The sequence below is a fragment of the Myiozetetes cayanensis genome, unplaced genomic scaffold (assembly GCF_022539395.1).
Source record: "Myiozetetes cayanensis isolate MyiCay16 unplaced genomic scaffold, myiCay2020 scf5-8, whole genome shotgun sequence".
NCBI classification, from domain to species: Eukaryota; Metazoa; Chordata; class Aves; order Passeriformes; family Tyrannidae; genus Myiozetetes; species Myiozetetes cayanensis.
In genome coordinates, this window is record NW_026087742.1 from 39,781,718 (window position 1) to 39,802,782 (window position 21,065).

General features: G+C 35.8%; 1 protein-coding gene across 4 annotated transcripts in view; it reads left to right on the forward strand.

The window, feature by feature from the left end:
- The window catches only part of YAP1 (Yes1 associated transcriptional regulator), an 89,465-nt gene that overhangs the window by 60,679 nt on the left and 7,721 nt on the right, over window positions 1–21,065 (forward strand). The window contains exons 5-7 of one of the 4 annotated variants that reach the window (XM_050333270.1): window positions 7,702–7,895; window positions 9,430–9,477; window positions 19,140–19,270. In XM_050333270.1, coding sequence (XP_050189227.1) covers window positions 7,702–7,895; window positions 9,430–9,477; window positions 19,140–19,270 — 373 coding nt within the window. The remainder of the gene's footprint in view (window positions 1–7,701; window positions 7,896–9,429; window positions 9,478–19,139; window positions 19,271–21,065) is intronic. The other 3 variants (XM_050333271.1, XM_050333272.1, XM_050333273.1) reach the window with 3 other exon arrangements.

The window sequence follows — 21,065 nt, forward strand, 5'->3', positions numbered from 1 at the left end:
AATTCACTTAAAAGCTTAAGCTTCAGAGCATCTGCTACTTTTTAAGTATCAAAATTAAAAGGAAGTATTCCATAGTGTTGCTTTCTTATCCCTTTCCTGTCTAACTCTTTGTTTAATGTGTGTTTCTTCAAATTGGTTTGTAGGAGCTTTTCCAGATGCAGATTTGTGGACAAGATAGAACGGGAACCCTAGACTGGAAAACTGGTTTTTGGCCTTTGTCTAGTCAAAAAAAAACCCCAAAAAACAAAACCAACCAGACCTTGTGTCTGGTCATAGTAACATTTCAGACTTAAGTTCCAGATCTGCCTTCCATTTTTGCACAAAAAGCAGAGTACGAGCCACAAGTGTTTTTGATCTGCAAATGCAATGACATATCCTCTTTATATACTCCTTAAAACAAAGAGGATTTGATTCATCTAAAAGGTCTAGTGGTATTAGATTTTTCATTTCCCTATCTCTGTTTTTCCAGAAGAACAGTTTCAGGAGATTATTTAGGATGGGGAAATGCCTTATTTATTTTGGTATGTGTGTCAGAGAGTATGTACAGATGAAGCAGCATCAGTTTTCAGTGAACTTTCTGTGAAGATGAGCCCATTGCAAATCTGCAGAGATAGATGAAATTTCACTGGTAAGCATCACTGGTAATAGGCAGATGCTGCTCTTATGGTAGTGATGGTAAATACTTATTTGTTGTGCACCATCATATCAGAAAGTGAAATCTTAGTTTGTTTGAAAGCAGGGTGTATTTATATCTCTTTACTGAACAGAGTTCACTGAAGAAATTATTAAATCTGTCCACAAGTATTACGTCAGGATGCAAGTTATCTACTTTATGTAGAATATTTCTATACTAATAAAGAGGGGGAAAACCACAGTTTTATTAAGGATTTATGAAGGTAGTAGGTTTATGTAAGTTTATACCTAAGTTTGGGGTTTTGTTTTGTTTTCAGAGTAATTTAGCCCTGTTTAAGAAAGGAGATTTATTGCTAATGATGTCTGTGTGCCAGTAAAAATAATGCATGCTCCCAGTGTTGTGCTAAGCAGCTGTGATAGTAAAAGGAAACTGCACTCCTAATAGGCACATTTTTTCCACCATATCCCTCTAATACTACAGTTTGCACTTCTCTGTTAATGAGCATACTGTGTTAGAAGTTGAAGGTGGATCCTTTTGAACACATAATTTATTATATGTAAAATAAATATACATGTATATCTCCAATAATTATATGTCTCTGTATCTAATCATATATGATCTTAAATTCAAAGAAGCATCAGCTTTTTTCCTTTTTGAATTCAATCGTGTTGAAACACGATTGCAGTTTCTTATATATAGAAATGTTTCTTGACAGTATACTGTTGATTTTTTTACAGTAGTTTTCACTGGATTTCTTCAATTCCTGTTTAATCATTTCTAATGGCTTTATAACAGAGATTAAAAAAAGATATAGATGTTCATGTGCATATACATAGGGCTTGTTCCCTTAAAATAAATTGATAGAAACCTGAATTAAAAGAAAGGTTTTTGGCCTCTTTAACCCAGGAAGTATTATGTGGTGATTAACCAGTAAAACTATTTGCAGCTAATACCCTTCTGTAGACTCTTTGCTGATTAAACTTTGGTCTAAAATGTAGACTAGCTTTCATTAAATATATTTTTCCAGATACACAGTGGACAGATATGGAGCCTTGGTGAGCTCAGATTCCTGCACTTCTCCATTTCTTACATATAATTTAAACTGAGATGATATTACATCACATTTTCTTCCCATAATCTGTCCAATGCAGTGTCTTACGTAGTTCTCCTGTAGTACTAATACTTATGGTGTCAGTTGCATTCTGTGTGAAGATTTAAAAATAAAGTCAAATATTTTAAAAATAGTATTGACTTTCAAAATTAAAATCGATTTATTTTTAAAGAGTGGAAAATGTTCTGTTTTGTATGTGTGCACTGAGCAGAAGTTCCTAATAGCTACTTTACTGCAGAATCTTATTTATATTTGCCTTTCTGGCTGGCATACATTGAGTGAAAGTCCTTTATAAGTGTTACTGCTGGGGAAAAAACCTGATACAGCACTTTACTCCAGTTTAGTTTCCAGTGTGTTAATAGTCTGTGTGCAGAGCTGTAGAGTCTTAGTCATGATCAGTCAATCCAGCCATTGCACCTTGGCATTTTAGAATACAGAAAGAATTTTAAAAACAATAACAGCTTTATCAAAGAAAAAGTTACTTAAATTAATTTAAATTGTTTTAACCAGCTGGTGCAATAGTGGTAGTAGAACAAAAAGAAAAATACTGATTTCTTTTGAGTGCAAGTAATCAGTAAATGTAGAGTAACCAATCTGTAGTTTGGACGTGCTTCTGTAATAATACTTTCATTGGGTAGATCTTGTTTTAACCAAAAGTTCACCTCAGGAATCTGTGAATATTTCTTTTTACCTGACTAAGACACTAAGATCTGTTTGTCCACTTAAGAGAGTAAATTGAGCCCAGAGTCTGTTTCAGGTTTCCCCCCTAGTCTAAGCTCCAGGATTCTAAGATTAATCAGATACTGAAAGCAATGGAATATTTTATTGTGTTAATTTTTAGATTGGTTTATAACAGCAGTGTTATGAAACTGCAACTGGGATTTCCTTAAAGTAATATACAACGCATTATAAAGAATGCAATCCAGAAACATTACTTATATCTTGATTAAATAACAAATTGTTGTCCCAAACCTCTTTTAAAGCATCACTTGGAACATGTTTTTATTACTTCCGAGGCTCACTCTTTGAAATCCTGCTGGTAACTTTTTTTCTTCACAGATCTTTTAAGTGTATTCAAAGAGGATTTTTTGCCTTTGTTGTAGTTGCAAAGTAGCACCATGTAAAAACCTGACAATAGCCAAAAGTTATGCACAATGACAAAAATGATATCTGGTTTCTAAATGAAGCTGAAGTGGAAAAGTTCTCTTTTAGTTCCCCCAATGAAAACATTGATTTTTATTACTAAGGACAGTCAGTTATATGCTCAAATTCTGAGCTTTTTTGTTATTGTTTGTTCAACTAAATAACGTCTTTAATTTTGCAGATTAAAATTAGGTTTAGCTTTGAAGGGTGGAATTATAATGAAAGGAAAAAAATCAAACATTCAGCTGTGCCTATTAATCATTAAGGGTGCAACCTCTGCATGGGATTCTCCATAGGGAAAAAGAAGTTTTACTGCAAGCCCTGGGACTTGTGATTTTCAATTGATGTAGAATCTTGGGAGAGAATTAGCCTTTTATGTTTGAGTTGTTAACAAGCTGTGGCCTTTTCTCTCTAGCACCAATGCCTGGTAATAGTTTCTCCCTCTTGGTTTTGGTTTTGGGGGTTTGTTTGTTTCTTTCTTCCTTTTTTTTTTTTCATTCAGTCTTTATCATTTAAACAGCAGTCTAAATTTGTTTTCAATAACTGTCAGGTATTATCTCCTGCAGTACAGAAGAGGCATTTTTACTGTTGAGTTTGGACAGTAGAACATTTAATGTGTAGCATTTAAAGACCACTCATTTTCTATTCTTGAAAGCATATTGCAGAAATTACAATTGACTATATCCTGCAGATTGTGAAGCTAAACCATATTATAGGACTACAAGATCTTTTTTATTGTCTTAAATTGCCTGTGTTTTTTAATTTGTCTGCCCCTCCTCCCTCAAATCTCCTCTTCTAGAAAGAAAGACTTGTTTGTTCCTGCTCTGCCTGTGAGGTCTTTGCAGCCTCCACTGTGTGGGTGCAGAGACCCTTATTTAAATGCTTTCTATAGCCATGGAAGGTAAGGAATAGGATGCATTAGAAAACTGGTATAGCTAACAGATAAAATGAAACTCTTCACCTTTGAATTCAAAGTACTTAAAAAGAGCTGTGCGTGTCAGGATCATCACAAAACCATGAGATGTGGAAAAAATAAAATGTGCTTATCTGAGGTCACATTGATAAGCTTGTTCTTTAGAGTGCAGATCTCTGCAGTTGCATCCCTGGTAAGTAAGGGAGAACTGAGAATGTAAAAAAAAACCCAAACCACCCACAAAACAAACAAACAAAAAAACCAACTCCAAAGCAACAACAAAAAGCTTTAAACCCCTCTTTTTTTCACTGTCATAGAAACAAGATGCGTTTCCCCTCTTTTCATTAAATATTGTGTTGGAAATGATAAAAAATTACATTCTTCCTTCTCTTTCCCTTAAAGATTGAGCATTTGTGTAATCACCAAGGTGGCTGAAAATCACTCTATTATTACTTTTGGGGTTTTGTCCACTGGTTCTTCACTTGGATATGTTAAGTCAATGAAATTCAGTTAACTGCATCTTCTTTTAATATCCTAACTTTTAGTTTATATTCAGGGTTAAAAATAGTTCACTCATATAAAAAAACATCTTCATGATCTGTTCTGAGGACATTTTAAAGTCTTATCGGTTTGAAGTCTTTTGCACTTTCATTCTTGAAATAAATGTTCAGAAACATCCTTTTAATGGATACCTGATTAATAATAATTTAGAAACTGGAGTTTAGGTTCAGTTTCCGAAGAGTTGCCAAATCATCTCATTAAGTTTTTCTCTAATATTTATTGATGAATATTAAGTATACACCAAAGTCTCAGTATCTTATGATATTCCAGTTTTAGATACGCTTTCAGTTACAAAATTACATTAAAAATAGATGTTAGAAGGCATTTTGGGGATCTAGGATGAGGGATTAAAATGAAAAATGTCAGAAAAACATGATTTCTTTCTTATAGTTATGTTGTGAAGTCAGTAGATGAGAAGAATGGAGCAAACGGTGGTCAGAACAGGAATAATACAAGGAGTTGTCAGAAAGATACACGTATATTAAATATGAAGCATTTGGCACAAGCAGGAAATTATTTACAAATTATTTCTATTAGAAAAGAGACCTAGGGAAATAATATTTGTATGGTGCATTCAGGAAAAACAAAATCATAACATATTGAAGGAATGTTACTGATACTGCACTTAAGTGTTTAACTAAGGTTAGACGCTGTTAAATTTTTATGAGGTTATCTGTAACATGACTTGGCTGTGAACTACATTGAGGCAGGACTCCAAAACCATGATTATATCACTGGGGACTAAACCATAAAGGCAGCCTTTTTAACCAAAAGAAAATTGACATTTTTCAGCTTTGGTTACAAACTAGGTAGTCTGCTTTTAACTTAAGTGTGTTGCTCTCATGTGATTGTAATTTTCTAACTTTCTTCCCTCTTGACTTTCCACTATAACTGACCTTCCATCTTGTTTAATAACAGGGTTTGAATCCTGGAACTCCTGAAGGGTAGCACAAACTTCTGATGGAGTAGCAGAATTCACTAACAACAGGAGAAGGCTGTTGTTTTCTGTTGTTCCCTACTAACTCCTTTACTGCTTTTAAGTTGAAAGAGGGTAAGATATATAAAGCAAAAGGCATGGTCCTGGTTCCAGACTTGAAAAGAGAGAAGGAAGGAGATTATATTCCCCACTCCAGCAATGTCACGTCTAACTTGTCTAGAGCTGCTAGATGGGCTGCGTTTCTTTTTGCATTGCTTTCTCTAGCTTCAACTTTGCCCTAATTTGGTAACTGTAGGTCTAATTGCTGTCAGTCTTCCAGCAGACGTTGCCCAGTGGAGATCCTGGAGCATGTAATTAAAAGTTCACTGCCCACATCCTTACAGGACAGCTGTTGAAGCTGTTTGAACTACTGCTTAACATTTTCTGGTGTCTATGGGCCAGTCTTCCTGTTGCTGCCTTAGAGACCACAGCTTGTATAGGAAATCTGGTTAATTAGCTGATTCTGGTCAACTCTTCCTGAGTTCAATTCTGACGGTGAAGTGATGCTGGGTGTCTCATCACATCAGCTGCTTGATTTTAAGCTTTGATCCACACGAATCTCATCTGCCCACTGTTTTTTTTTTTCCACGCGTGACAAGGATGGGACTTGTGGGTTGGAGTTGAACCTTCAGCCCTTGGTAGTCGCTTTGTTGTTTCTGCTTGGCACTGGGATTCAGTTTCTCTTCCTTTTCGCTGGTTCACTTACCTTTACAGGAAGTTTTATCTTATTAGCGATTGTATGTATGAAACTCTCTCACTAGTAACTGCATAAAATATTATTTCAAATTACTTCAAGCTATTTGACATCATTTTATTTTGACTTGACTCATGAAAATGGAACCCATCTGACTGTTGATTCTGTGCTAGACCAGTGGATTAGTTGAAAGGGTAGACTGAAGAGTTAAGTCTGTAACTGATTTAGTTTTTTTGTTTTTGTTTTTTTACTTTCTGTTATCACTCCAGTTAGTATATGACATTTTTTCTTCATATATTATTTCCCAATGGAAAGGTGAGCTGTGGCAAGGGAAAAAGGGAGAAAAGCTTATGGACAGTGGAGACTGAAGGACTTTTCAGGGAAAAGATGATACTGATTCTTTATGAGAGAGTTCTCCTTTCTTATGGTAGTTAGAAGTGTTAGTGTTCCAGGAATCCTCTATGATGAGAACATTAAATCAAACTAATTCAACAGATGTTTTTTTTTGCCCCAAATCACCCTGTCATCCTAAAAGAAGCTCTCTCCTTTTTTTTTTTTTTTATGTTTCCATAAACTATAATCCTCATTCACAGAAAAAAATATAAACCCCTACCATTCTCCTATCACTGCTTCATTCTGTAGCATATTGTGAATGTTAACAGATTCAGGCTGTTACAGACAACATGATGGAGAGTTAATTCCAAAACTGAAAGCCCTTGAAAATGTTGTCCTTCCAATATGGTCAGCTTTTCCTAACCCCCCTATTTTAGTGTGGGAACTCTGTTGACTTTAACCATACTGGTCTTATATGAGAGAGAAATCAGGCCTGTCAGGTAGATGCATCCCAGTCATGCATTATTTTATAAAATAAAATTGTCTTAGACCTTGATTTTATGGGGGAAGATGGGTTCTCATTGTGCATTAGGCATACAAAGTGACACTTTTTCTTCTCCATTCCTGAGAAAAGATGCATTGCATACTGCTGTGGGGTAAAAGAGAATGAAGCAAAATCCTTCCTATGTTGATGTCAGTAGTTATGGCTGTATAATTCATCTGCCATTTCTGTACCAGCTCTAATTTTTCCTGTCAGAAGCTCTAAATAGAGTCTGCAACACTAAAAGCTTGATGTGACATGGATGCGAATGCTCATTGCATGACCTTCACCACAATGGGAAGAATTTAAGTTCCAGTTAAATTAACCTTTAATTAGATGTAGTTCAGTATAAGTAGGATGATCCATTTTGTCATTCTGTGTGTTCTTGAGTTTAATGGTTCTAAGATTTCACATGACTAAAAGAAGTTATTTTGTAGTATTTGTGTCTAAAGTGAGAATAGTTTATTAGAAAGAAGAGAGATCCTTCTAATTCGACCTGAAATATTTTACTACTACTTTTGAATATTTCACCAGCTTACCTATTTAACTGTTTTCAGAACCCTTTAGAACAAGTATGCATTCTTAAACAGGAGACTATTGCTTTAATTTTACACACATTGATTGCTCACACATGTGAGCGTACATGTCACACTTTGAACATCAGTGTAGCTTCCTATTTTGCACTGTCATGGCTTGTCATATAAATTTTTTAGTATATGCCTTTTATGGATAATACTTTCCTTGCGTGTATTTGTTTGAATTTCATTTTAAATGTTTCTTGTTTTGGTTCCTTAGCCATGAATCAGCGAATCAGCCAAAGTGCTCCAGTGAAACAGCCACCTCCTCTGGCTCCTCAGAGTCCCCAGGGTGGTGTGATGGGTGGGAGTAGCTCCAATCAGCAGCAACAGATGAGACTTCAGCAGCTACAGATGGAGAAAGAAAGGCTGAGACTGAAGCATCAAGAACTGCTTCGGCAGGTGAGGCCACAGGTTAGACACCTACTTCCACTCTTTCTTTTGTATGTTACGTTCTGATTTGGCTAAGTTGTTGTTTCAGTGAGTCTTAAAGACTTGTGACTGTACAAAAAGCTTTGAGATCTAGAAAGGTCTGAATTCATGCTCTTACTGATATCAGCTTGGTAGTGAAAGTATCTGACTTATCAGACTGAAGGATTTTGCTTTCCTCCCTCATTCCTCCCTCTAAGAGAACTCTCTGAGAACAGGTTTCATAAACTAAAAAGGATGACAACATGGACTGTTGATGTGATTGGATATTCCTCTTGAGGATATATTTCATATTCATTGAGTTCCAAGTCATGCAAAAAGTTGGATCCCACAGCTGTTTTAGTGTTCTCCCTTTTAAGTGGAAGAAAGTCTTCAGTTTTAGAACCTGTCACAGTCTACAGTATTTTGAAGTATTTTTAAAGTTCATATGAGATATATTAAGGGGGGACACTTTGTTGCTGAAATCTTACCTGTTCAACAGTGGAGTGAGCATGGAACAACTGAATCAGTTGTACTGCATTTTGAACTCGTGGTTTTCGTATGCTGAAGAACTTCAAACTTCATAATTAGGCAAACTTCATAAAAAGTTAAATTCATAATAAAGCAAGCTATTCCTTTCAGTATTTTTCTCCTATATGATTATAGCTGTAGCAGGTGTTAAAGTGTAGGACTGGACTTTGCAATCTCTGGATTTTGAATTCGGGCTTGACCTCCTTTTGACTCTAAGCCTTCCGCTTCGATTTTTCCATCTGAATGTTTTAAGAGTTGCTACCATCTTTGCTAGATACTTAGGGTATTCTTTGGGGTTTTGACACTGCCAGAGAAAGCACTAATCTTTTCTTTGAGGAAAACCTTCTAAAATCTTATCCTTTTCACTTTGGGTGATGGGCCTTGTATCAGAAGAGGATAGTATCTTAATGTCCTCAAAGACAGCTTTTCTCTTTCTTCATCACCTGCAGTATTCTGTCCTGGAATCTGACTCCCGTTATCCCCTTTGTAGTCAAGGCCTGTTTTGTAGGAATCTTCAGCATCTCTTGGTGTAAGATGGGTCATCTTTACAGCCGTTACTTTTTATAGTACTTTAGGTAAGAATACATTGCAAAGGTGGCATCAGGACTTTCTCTCTGCTTCAGCACCTGGGCTTCTGCTGTTTCTGCTTTGCAATTAATCCACCAAAAAACATTTTACCCTGCGCTAGCATGCTTCTAGGTAGGCCTTCTAATTGTCTTCTTGCCTCAGTTGTCATTGAGAACCTGACTAACTTTGGACCAGGTGACAGCCAGTTTTCTTCATGTTGTTCTCCCTAGTTGTTAAGCTTTATCTGTCAAATACGCATCCTTGGTAAATCTGTGAGTTTTGTTTCACTGTGTCGTGATTTTTATAGTTTCTTAACTCCCTCATCCTGTCTCATCTGGCCTGTCTTGGGGGCTTGATACTATAAGATGGTGTTTGTAAGACAGCCTGCATAGGTAAACCATGCAGCTAAAGTAATTTTTATCCATCTTATTTTTACTCTTAGGCATTGCGGAATATCAATCCCAGCACAGCAAATTCTCCAAAACATCAGGTAGGCTCTTAACTGATGTTTCAGCATAATTAGAAAAGTGAAAGCATTAAATTAGGCTAGCAGGGAACTTTTTGCTACATGAAGGCATTCTAAAAACAGAAAAAACACACAAACCCAAGCTCTGCCATGCACATTTTTGAACCATGTTTCTGGTCACGACCCTAAAATTATTTTTAAGAGTGCTGCATTACCACAACTTTATATCAATATTTAAGAGCAAATGAGGAATTCATTGCACATTTTTCTGCACTGGAAACAACATTCTTGTTTAGCATTCTTGAGGATACTGCTGTTCCAGTCCTGTTGTCATCAAGATGTGTATTTAAAAGCTATCTAAGGTAGTAGTTGGTGACTTTTAAGTACTGTTCATATGAATGTTCTTATCAGTTTATTTAAACAGGTATGATCTTAAAGAAGGATATCTGTAATTAGTTAATAAAAAGTCACTTGAAATATTTATGATTTTTAAGCATGCACAGTGTAACAGAATTACTTAATAGATTAGACTAACAAAATAATTGCTATGCAATTATGTAATACATAATATGTAATTATTCCATTTTGACATTTAACAGGCTCTTTCACAGGTACATTTTCCATATTGGAACAATTCTGGAAAGCCTTTCAAGCTCAGACCAAAACAAAATTGTTCAAAATGTGAAGCATAATAAACAGGTTAATGTGATCGTCTTTTAGTTTCTAAAGAAGTTGAATAGGGAATAAATCTCTGAAAGGGTGATTTATGTAGATTTAGAGAGCTTCATGTTTGCTGTTGCTAACAGTATTCCAAATCTATTGGTTCTTAATACAATATTTATATTGGCTTGTATTGTACTTTGTGTTTTAAGAAAAATTACTGTATGCACTAGGCAGGAAAAGCAGAATAAAAGAAAGTATCCTGTGTTTAGAAGCCATGGTGTACTGGTGTACTAATGCATACCACAAAATTTGTATGTTACTAGTTCTGTGAAAAGGAACCTCAGACCTTAGAAACAGTGCTGACATCCTGGAAAAAATACTTTCTTGTTTGGCAATACCAGTGCAGTTCTTAAACTGAAGCATTTTAATTGAGATGTAATAACTTGATCCATTTACAGAGCATTAACCACATAATGATCTTGTCAGTCAATATTAGATACTGTTTTAGAGGAGAAAAAAAAATTCTTAAGAATTGTGGGTATACAAGAGAATAAACAAAGGAGGACGTTCCTCCACACCAGTTGGAAACACCTTATCATATTCTGGCATAATTTTGTCATTCAGAAGGGATGTTTTTCTTACTGAATGCCAAAAGCGTATTCTATGTTTTCTTGTATGCCTGGAGCCCTGTCATACAACTGATCATTCATCCACAGTATCTTCTTCCTGTAGCCAACTCAGAAATATGCAGCAAATGGAGAACTTTGGTATCAGTTCCATACTTAACTCTGTAAGATGAGATTTTTGGAACTTCTTGAAGTTCTGGCTTTAAGTTCTAAAAAGCTGCAAAAACTCAAAGGGCCTATACTGGTAATTCATTAAATGCCTATGTAGTGGTCATTCTGTTTTGGCATGGGAACTAATTAAAGGATTTGTGCAAAAATCAGGATTGCAGTTACATTTAAACTAGCTTCATACCAGGCTCACCTATATAGTCAACTGCCTGGGATCAGTTTTGTTAATCTACATTTGTTAATGAGTTAAGATGGTTTGAGTGATCTGTTGGATAGAAAAGTAGACAATCATGTCAACTTAAAAGTTCTGTAATACTAGATTATTCATGTTGTATCATCTAAAATGTATTTTTTGTGTTTTCATGTGTCACCTCAATAATGTATTGAGCAGCCACAGATGGAAGAAAGTGCCTAGAGAACTGCTTCTGGAAATTGTTCTCTAAATGCTTCTTGAGGCCTTGTACTATAGAAACAATTGTCTGTCTTCTCCCACGATGCTATTATTATCTGTACATCTGATCAGGTCATAGATGACCTAATGAATCTGTGAAAAATCTGTAGAAAGAATGAACATTTCTTCAGTCAGCTTTTTCTTTCTGACAAATCCTTTCTTTCTTTTTGAATAAAATTAATGAAGTTTGGAAGAATTACCTGCTTTCATGATGATAAAGCTGTGCTTGGTGACAGAATAATAGCTTCTCTTTTGTAAATTTTAGATGTTCTCCTAAGGAATACTGAAAATAAAATCTTCATATGTTCTGTGCTCTTAATTCAAGGAAGACTAAGGTCTTTTATTTGTAAAGAAATTTTGTGACGCCAGCGTTCTTGAAGCTTGTCTCTAATGAAATATCTGGTTTATATGGATAAAAAAATCCAAGAAATGTTCCTTGACTTTGAATGGGATCTCTGAGCTTTTCTAAATCACAGAATCAAATAGGTTGGAAGGGACTGGTGGAGGTCATCTAGCCCAACATCCTCTTCCTTCTTGACATTTTTGTCCACGTATCCTGGATACAGTACCATGGGTGTACTGTTATCTATGGTCAGGTTTTTTTGGTACTGAGTGACCATAGTGTCCTTGCCACTTTTTATCTCTCTGCCATGATACTGTAGTGTACTGTAGTGACATAGACACTCCAGGTGTTATATATGGAGGCTTTAGCACCTTCTGGAAAGAGTAAACAATTGCTCAGCTTCATCTTTTTTAGCAAGCACTGTAAGAGACTCTTCTTGTTTGAATGAGGATTTTATTGTAATTCTAAAAATGTCCAAGTCAAAGGTATCTGTAACAAAAATTGTAATTTTCAGACTTACTGTGTGTAAACAAGAACTGTTGATACATCCATGAAGTTTGAAAACACCGAGCATCTGTTCATTTACTTAACACTCTTCATTATCAATTATTTATGAAATCTTAAAGATATCTATCTGTCATAGTTAAGAGATTGAATGATTTGAGTTTCTCTCCATCCCCAGTAGTTTTCCTTCCATTTTTCTGCAGTTAGCATCTGATTGTCAACAATGTCTCACCTAGAGCAGATGTCAATCAACTATTGTATATGTCATAAAGTTGACTAGATATTAAGTAACAGAATTCTTGCCTTCTGGTGTGTGATAGAAAGAAATAGAGGCAAATAATGTCGAGGCACTGATGGCATTATTCTTAGATGTTGTGCGAACTACTTTGTTGTGCTAAGACTGGAAGATTTATTATTTATCTGCTGCTAATATCAAGGTATTTGATAGTAAGATCAGCTTACTACACAGACATTTATGAGATAGTTTCCTATGTATATGCTTGCTCATTCTGTATCTACTGCTTGTTTCTAGCACTGAAATGAGATCTCTGAGAACCAGATACAGCCCTGATTCCCTGCTACTCTGTTCAGCTGTGCTTTCCATCTTGGCTTTCTGTTGTTACCTCTGTGCTGCTTTCTTGGTAGTTCTGCGTACCTGGAATGTGCTCTCTTTTGATTGTCTCTATTCTTTTGTCCTTTATATTTTATGAATTACCTCTCATATTCTCTGTCCAGTTGACCCAAACTCATTTCTAATCAGTTATACTAATAATTAGTATAACTTTTGAGTTATACTAATTTCTTAGAATACTGATAAGTTATTTTTCAAAAAAAGATTTTTTTTCAGTCACTTAGCATGAACACTGATTCAAAGCTATGTTACTGTCAGATTTGGGACATCATTTAGAAAGAAAGGAAGGCGTCATTTAAAACAAGTGCAGTCTTGAATTCTGTACTCCTGGAACTTCCATGATGTTAGTGAGGCTGGAAGTTTTACGGAAAACAACAGGTATTATTTGTGACCCTTTTGTTGGGTTTTAATTGCTTGATAGCTCTTTTTACTACTGCTAAGTTTTGCTTTATCCCTTGTGGTTTAAGTTTTGTTAGATGTTTCTCTAGCACAGTGGACAGAAATTGTTACTAGAGAACTGTGATGAAGATAAGGAAGAAGAGCAGCATATATAATACCATAAGATTCCAAGGAAGCAAAAATCAACTTTGTATGCATTTATTTATCTCAGCTTTCATTGAACTGTTGATATGCTATAGTTAGCAGGAATATTTGACTTCATTAGGTAACAAACTGTTGTTATTCACTGGACTACCTTCCAAAAATCTTTGTTATTATTGAACTGATTCCTTTAGTCTATGGCAGTAAATTCAGAATGTAATAACAAGTCTTAGCTTACTATCTTTATATAGGCATTTGATTCTAGGAAAGCACTTGTATTTTAGGTAGCTAAAGGTTAGTTCAGATAATCTATCAAGTACCTATCATTTACTCAGCATCAGTTGCACAGAGCTTTGTTACAGAGCACCATGAGGCTTACACGTAACGCAGCACACCTATGCAGTGCCGTGACTTCAGAAATTAATTCACAAAAAGACTTAGCCAGCTGGCTAGAGACAGCCTAAACAGGGGCTAAAGACCACAGCTGAGGAGTTGTGTGGTTATTTTTTTAAGCAAAGTATTTGCTTCTTAATAAAATGACTTCTTGCTGAGAGGTCTGGTAGACATACTCTGGCAAACTGAACTGCAGCAGTTTAAGATGTCTGCCAGTGATTGCCATAAATAATAAGCTGGCAGAACAGGAAGTATTTAACATCCTTTTTGCATAATCTATTAACTGAAGCACTGGTATGGCTACACTGCAAGATAGATCAAATATCTGATCTATCAGAAAAAATCATTTTTCAGCTCGCTCTGTGTTCTGATTCGTCTTGGTGTATGGCCATACAAAAATGCTGGTTCCAGCTGAAGGAAGGGTAAGAATACACAGTCAAAGGCCATCTGTAACTATCAGTAGAAAGTCACTTTGGAGTTGCCCACTGTGTTGACCCACAGTGATTAAGAAATCGAGATCTTTCTTTGCCCTGACTAACAAACTCTGCTGCTTCTAAACACTGTGAAATAAATACGATAGTTTTGTCAAAGCATCGAGGATTTCAGCTTGAAGTGTGATGTCCTGTAGAAATTATGGAGATGTTCCTTGACCTCATTATTGTTGAAGTCTCTGGCATTTCTGAGGAACATGCACTAAGGTACTGCTTAAAATACATGATTGGACATAAATAAGAAGAGTGAAACTGAGCTGTTGAAAGGGAGTCTTGTGTGGCTGAATTGGAGGATGGGGGGTCAGTGTATGCTGACTGCCATCAAAGTATACAAAATGTGGGATTCAGCCAGTTTTACTGCTAAAGCAACATTACTGTTGTTCAGGCATCTTGGGAACTAAATGCTTTAAATGTTATTCAGATCCTGAAACAGTGTAGCTTCCTTATTGAAAATCATAGATCTGAGTGAAACCTTATTAGTTCTTGTGGTGAGTTTGAGTTTCATATGCTGTTGGTTTAAGTGGAAGCTGATGAGCATCAGTAGATGGAAGATACCCAGTAGGAAAGATATTTGTGTTATATCAGTAATTTGAAAATTCAGAAGCCCTTGATTGGACTTGCAACACCTAAGCTTTACAGATATATAACACAAAATAATTGTATCGTTTACTTGTGAGTGTAGATCTTTATGGATAAACACCTTGTCTTGAAATCTATAGAGTAAAACAGAACTGCCTTCATTGCCTATGCCTCTAATTTCTTCAGGACACATAGGAGTTGTAGCTCACTGCAGAGGGTTTCTTAGAGTCACCAGTAGTGCTTGCAAGTTGCGAAACTTAATCACACAAGCACTGCTAAAGCAATTGGGCAGCAGAAGATACAGGTCATGCTGACCGAGTATGAGATAGCCATGAATAACAAGCGGTAGAGGGAGGCCATTCAGCTGTGCTTGGCCTTCGTGATTTCTGACTCCTGCTGACAGGGAGCTTCGAAACACTTCAGCAGGGCAGGTGTAGTGCTGTGGAGCCAGGGGCAGATAACTACTGAGAGGGTATAAAGCTATTGCTATTGCTTTATACCCTAAGAGGAATATGAAGCAGGGGCACAGCAAAGGACTGCAAAATCAGACAGGAAGCCAGATTTCCATTAAAAAAGTCTATTCCATTTTATGCTGCCCTATCTGCGCTCGTCGTGCTCTACATAGCATTGAGTTCTTTTCTAGGTGTATACAATAGAATTAATTATCACTCTGTGAGTATCACCTCTTAAATTAATTTTGCTGGTTTTCACAGTTGCAACACTGAATGGTATGTTTCCCCCTTACTCTTCAAAATTGCATAATTTGTCATTGCTGAGTTCATTTGTCTTCATCTGTCTGTGTGTCTTCCCTATTTCTTTTCTATATGTGCTGTAACTCTGTGGCCATCACAAGAATGCAAACATTTAATAGGAAGAAGAAACTGGTGCTCTAAGTGTGTCTATAAGTGTTGTGGTCTTGTCGTTCCCCTAAAACTTCTCTCATATGACAGGAAAGCTTGTGGAAAATTTGATAGTCAAGCAGTGACTGGGGGCAGAAATGTTGCAATTGACACTCTTAAAGTAAATTTATAAAACCGATTAAAAGCATATATCAGTTCAAATTGAGTAGCGTATCATATGTTTGATACAGTAAGAATATGATGATGAGTTGCACAAGGGAGTCATCTACTTTTCCTCAAAAGCACATGAAGATAAAAATGCTCTGAAAAAGGTATTTTTATAAAGTTACTTTGGACATGGTGTGAATGACCTTGGAACTGCATGTAACACTTAATCTGTATGCAATTATGACAAAAAAACATGGATAAGGTGAGCCAGATAAACTACACAGTGCTGACCTTATTTTTTAAATTATTTTAAGAGATGACAGATCATTTTGGTCTTTTTGTACTAACAAAAATTCAGTTTTTGTGTTAACAATAGGAATACTAATCTTTTCCCAGAGGTACTTAAAAAACATTTGACATACTTACAAAAATAGGATGAGATCAGGTTATAGAAATCTAAGCCAGGGTTTTGTCATGGTTTTATTTTTGCCTCCAGACTTCTAATAAAGGATATATTTTAAACATGGACTAAAAGCCTAGAGTTCACATTGCTCTGTTTGGAGCTGGGAGAGGCTTGTACCCTTCCATACATTTTTTTTTAAGTATAGGAAACACATTACTTTTTTTATTGCAAATCAGTTTTATAAAGAAGGAGAAATGAAAAGACCATTCTTCAAGCAACACAACTTCAGTTTCCATTACATGCACCTTTTAGGAAAAATAGTCTTAATACACTCTTTAGGGCTTGCAGGAAACTGCTGATCTTACATAATGATTTAAAATTGCTGTGTACTTGTTTCTGAATAGCTCATCTTTTTTGGTAATTCTTTTCTCTTTTAGACTCCCAGAATGACATAAATGTATTACTTAAATGGCTAATGTAATAACATTCTTTCAAAGGGAAAATGCTTCTGACTCCTAAATAAGTATCAGTAATGCTACTTATAAATAATTAAAAATAGTTGTAGTTTTACATTTTTAGCAGTGTTGTTGAAACAAGGGTAAAAGTAATACTAATTTTAAAAATACTAGTTGGACTACATTGTACGTGCCACAGAATAGGCAAAATACAGTTGTCTCTCCTGGCTTAATACAACTCTTTTTAGTGGACCTTCAGTGAAATGTGATTAACAGAAAAGAATTTGTGGCTTTTTTCTCTCCTGTTGTCAATAGCTCTTGAAAAGGGGACATGTGTGGATTTTCTCTTCTCTCTTTCTCTCACTCTCTCAACTATTGAATCAGGAGGCAGTGCTGCTTGGAAAGACCAGGCCTACCACACAGTGAGACGCAATGTCACTTTAGTGCATCACATACAGAAATGAGTCCATGTAGGTTTTGCTTTGTTACTACTCTTTGTGGCACTGGTGTATGATTAAGCCTCTTCAGCACTTTTGGCTCCTCCTCTTCATCCTAGTCAGGGACTGCAGCTCAAGGAAATAAAGCTGCAGTGTATAGATCAAACCAAGAGAGAAGGGGAAAAGGACAGAGCATGTGAGTGAGTAGTTTTTGAACCGTCTCTGCAATGACTGTTTTAAAACCTTCTGCCTTCTTCAGATCACTTTTTGGGAAGCATTCCAGGAATGAAGACTTTTCGGGTTTTTTTCTAAATGGATTTAATCAATTTAGAAAATTTAGTCCATTTACCTGTATATCAGGTAATTTGTGACTGATACAAGTTTGTAAACTTAGCTATGAAGTAAGACCTCATTATATAGGCTTTTCCACTTGTGTTTATTACATAAACAAATGAAAATTGTATGGATAAACCTTTATAAATAATTAAAAGGTGCCTAGCATTGTGTGATCTGAAAATGGGGAAGGAGCATTATTACTGTTTATTAGAACAGTGGCAAAGTAAGTAGTGGTAAGCAGGGGACTGGATTTACTTGAAGTAGGTGGTTGGGTGTGATGAACACGAAAACCAGTGCTATGTTTGTACACTTTCTGCGATGACCTACAAGTGTAGTGAGAAAATCTCCCTGTACAAGACATAAAACTTGGTATTAAAGGGATATGTAATAATAATCCACAGTAATGGGAGTGAAGCATATGCAGGTTAGAAAAGAAAAAAACCAGACAGGAGGGAAGCATTCGATATTCAGCACAGTCTGCTGGAAATTAAAATAACCTTAAATTTTTTTTAAAAAGAAATCACTTTGAAGAAGAATTGGAGAAAGGTTATTTTTTATATTTTGAAAGTGTACAGTACAGTAGTTCTTGTCATTGAGAATTTTTGAAGACCTCTCACTTTACAAGTGAGAAATATTGAGTATTGTCAAGACTGACAAGATTGGTTTTGCCTGAGATTACCTTTCCAGGCACAACCTGGAAATCACCTACTACTAATAATGGTAACAAGATAGTCAATAGATTTATTTACCAGTCTTTACATTAATAAAACTCAGTCATGGTGAGCCATTGATGATGTCTTAGGAGAGTTGCTTGAAGAAAATGATTATTTTTTCTTTCACATTTAACTCATTGATTACTTGTTTAAAAAGGGGGAGAGGGGTCACTGGAAATTGCATAAAGTGCTGCTTGACTCCATCCACCTTTAATTTCACCTATTTTATGTTAAAACTTATTTTCATTAATTACTAATGACAAGCTTTATGGATGGTTTGATTCAAGCTGGTGAACAGTCAGATGTGCAAAAATGTATATGTAATCTAGGTTTGTAACTTTAGAATAGCAGTGTCTTAAGTTTTATGAAGAAATTACTAGGAATTTAAAGAGCTTTGGGATTTATTTGTGAGACAAATCAAATAGGTTTGATCAGTCAGAAATTTTAAAATGCATGCCTCAAACAGGAAGAGTGAATGGGGAAGACTTGAAAGTTTGCTGACTGAAACAAGAAAGGTACAAAGGAAACGAGAGACTGAATCAGAATTTAAGAGAAATGAGGAAAAAGTGCTAATCGGTAGAGGTAGACAGACATACCTTTGGGGTCAAATAGTATTAGCAATTCTTTTTTTTTGGTCTTAAGAATATACTTAGCAAAAAGATACTGAAATGAACTACAAAATATTTATGTAAATATACAGATATTTGTATCCATAAATACATTTTCAATGCAGTCTTTGTAATGCTGGGCATTACTGGTGGAACTTGCATTGTCATTGAAGCCAGGACAGAGTCTTGCTTTGTCCTCAGAAACTTACTTTCATTTAACTCATGTAACTGGAAGCAGTAAAAGCATCAATTATCTATAATGTCATGTGTCTGTGTATCTGAAAAGTGCATTCAAATGCCTAACATGATCTCTCTTTTCCCCCCTCCTGCTGTTTTAGGAATTGGCTCTCCGTAGCCAGCTTCCAACAATGGAACAGGACGGTGGATCTCAAAACCCTGTGTCATCTCCTGGAATGTCTCAGGAACTGAGAACAATGACTACAAATAGTTCTGATCCCTTTCTTAACAGGTTTGTAGGAGTAGCTACTAGAGAAAAAAAATTTGATTTAAAATTCTGTTTGGTACATGTAATAGTTTATTTTGAACATCTGTCTGTGCCAAGAGCCACAGCTGTAAATGAATCTTTCCTTAAATGGCAAGTCTAGTAAAAGTTGAGGATTAAAAGCTGTCTCCTGTGGGAGGAAGTAGTCTGTTCAGACTTGTAGGAAGGTTTTTATTCAAAGTCATAACATGTTTGCCTCTGCATAATCTGTTGACTAACAGTCATTTCAAATTACTGACTCAAAGAATTTGTGAATAGCTTGCTGTGAGATCAAATGAACTGTGAGGCACATTTAGGACTACACCTTGAGGTTAATTTTGAAAGTTTCTCCATTCACCCCTTCCCTCCACTTCAAGTATTTAGCAGTATTTTTACTCTGTTAATGTTAGGTCTGCAAATAGTGGCATGTTTCATTTTAAACACTGTATTATTTTGAAGTGGGTATTTTAATTCAAGATTTAGAATTTTAAAATATACACCAGTTTTCATGTAACTTCTTCCTTATTCCCTCTGAGTTGGAGTGTTTGTTTTGCTGGAAATACTGTTCAAATTACAGCTTGCAAATGCTTCATACTAAACATTACAACTCTGGAAAAACTGCTGGAGCTTGAGATAAGTGATATGTGTATTTCGGGTAATCCCTTCAGGAAAATTTATCTCCTACACAGATAAATATGACTGGAAAACTTAATCCCTCCCTCTAACAAAAAATTATCCTCCAATGGAATTCATCCTGAGATCTCATGTGAGCTGCAACTGTGCTGGTCTTGTCCTAAGGAGCAGAAAGGACAAGAAATGTTAAACCTTGCCTGCTCTCCTATAAGAAGCCTCAGTAGAGAGATGACGGTCTTGATGTGTTATAGTAACATACTAGCTTGAATTTTTGGAAGGCTGTTGCCATCATACATACAGGTCCTTACAGGTCCTTACATCTTCAAAACCTGTTTTCTGAAAGAAATGCATCTTCAGGTTTCAAATGGCCACAGCAATGGGCTGATGGAGTTTATCCATTGTGAGTCAATACACATGAAATATAAACGGATGGATCTTTGCCATTAGGTACAAACAGGGCAAAAGCTACAAAGAGCAAATTCATGTTTTGTAATTTCATGGCAGGTTGATATTTACTGTAAAGTGCAAACAGATACTGCTTGCCTAGTTGCTATAGGTTTGACTGGGTTTGTGGGGGTTTTTTTGTAGCCCTTACCCCACACAAAATATGAAAAATGTGTACTTGACTTGACTTCAGAATATTTTAATTTGCATTTTGATCTGAGCATTGTCTTCTTCTAGGTTACTGTATGTTCATCACCTCATTTAATTTTGTCATATGGGTATGGGAAAGAGATTTTTAAGAAAGGACGTTTGTGAAAATGCTTTGCTGTCCTGAACTAGATACAGCAGCCCAGTAGTTTTGCTTAAAGTTCTTGTTGGTATTCCTTATGTTAAACTTCAGACTTAGGGAAATACTTCTTTCTATCTTTATAGGCTGTATATAAAGTTCCTGGTGAGACAGTCCTAATTTTAGGCCCTGAAGTTTAGGTAGTCCACTGCTTGTATAATAGAATCATTTAAAAAAAAAAAGAATCTCAGAAAATAATCGCTGCACTGGAGCAGTTTAAGAAAATGTGCAGTAGTGTTTTCATTTACAGAGACTAATCTTCTGCCTGCTATCTTCAGTACTTCCTGTCATTGTGGCATATTTGATTTTTTTGAAGGGGTCATTCAGCAATGCAGATTTTATTAGACTATTTCACCTTTT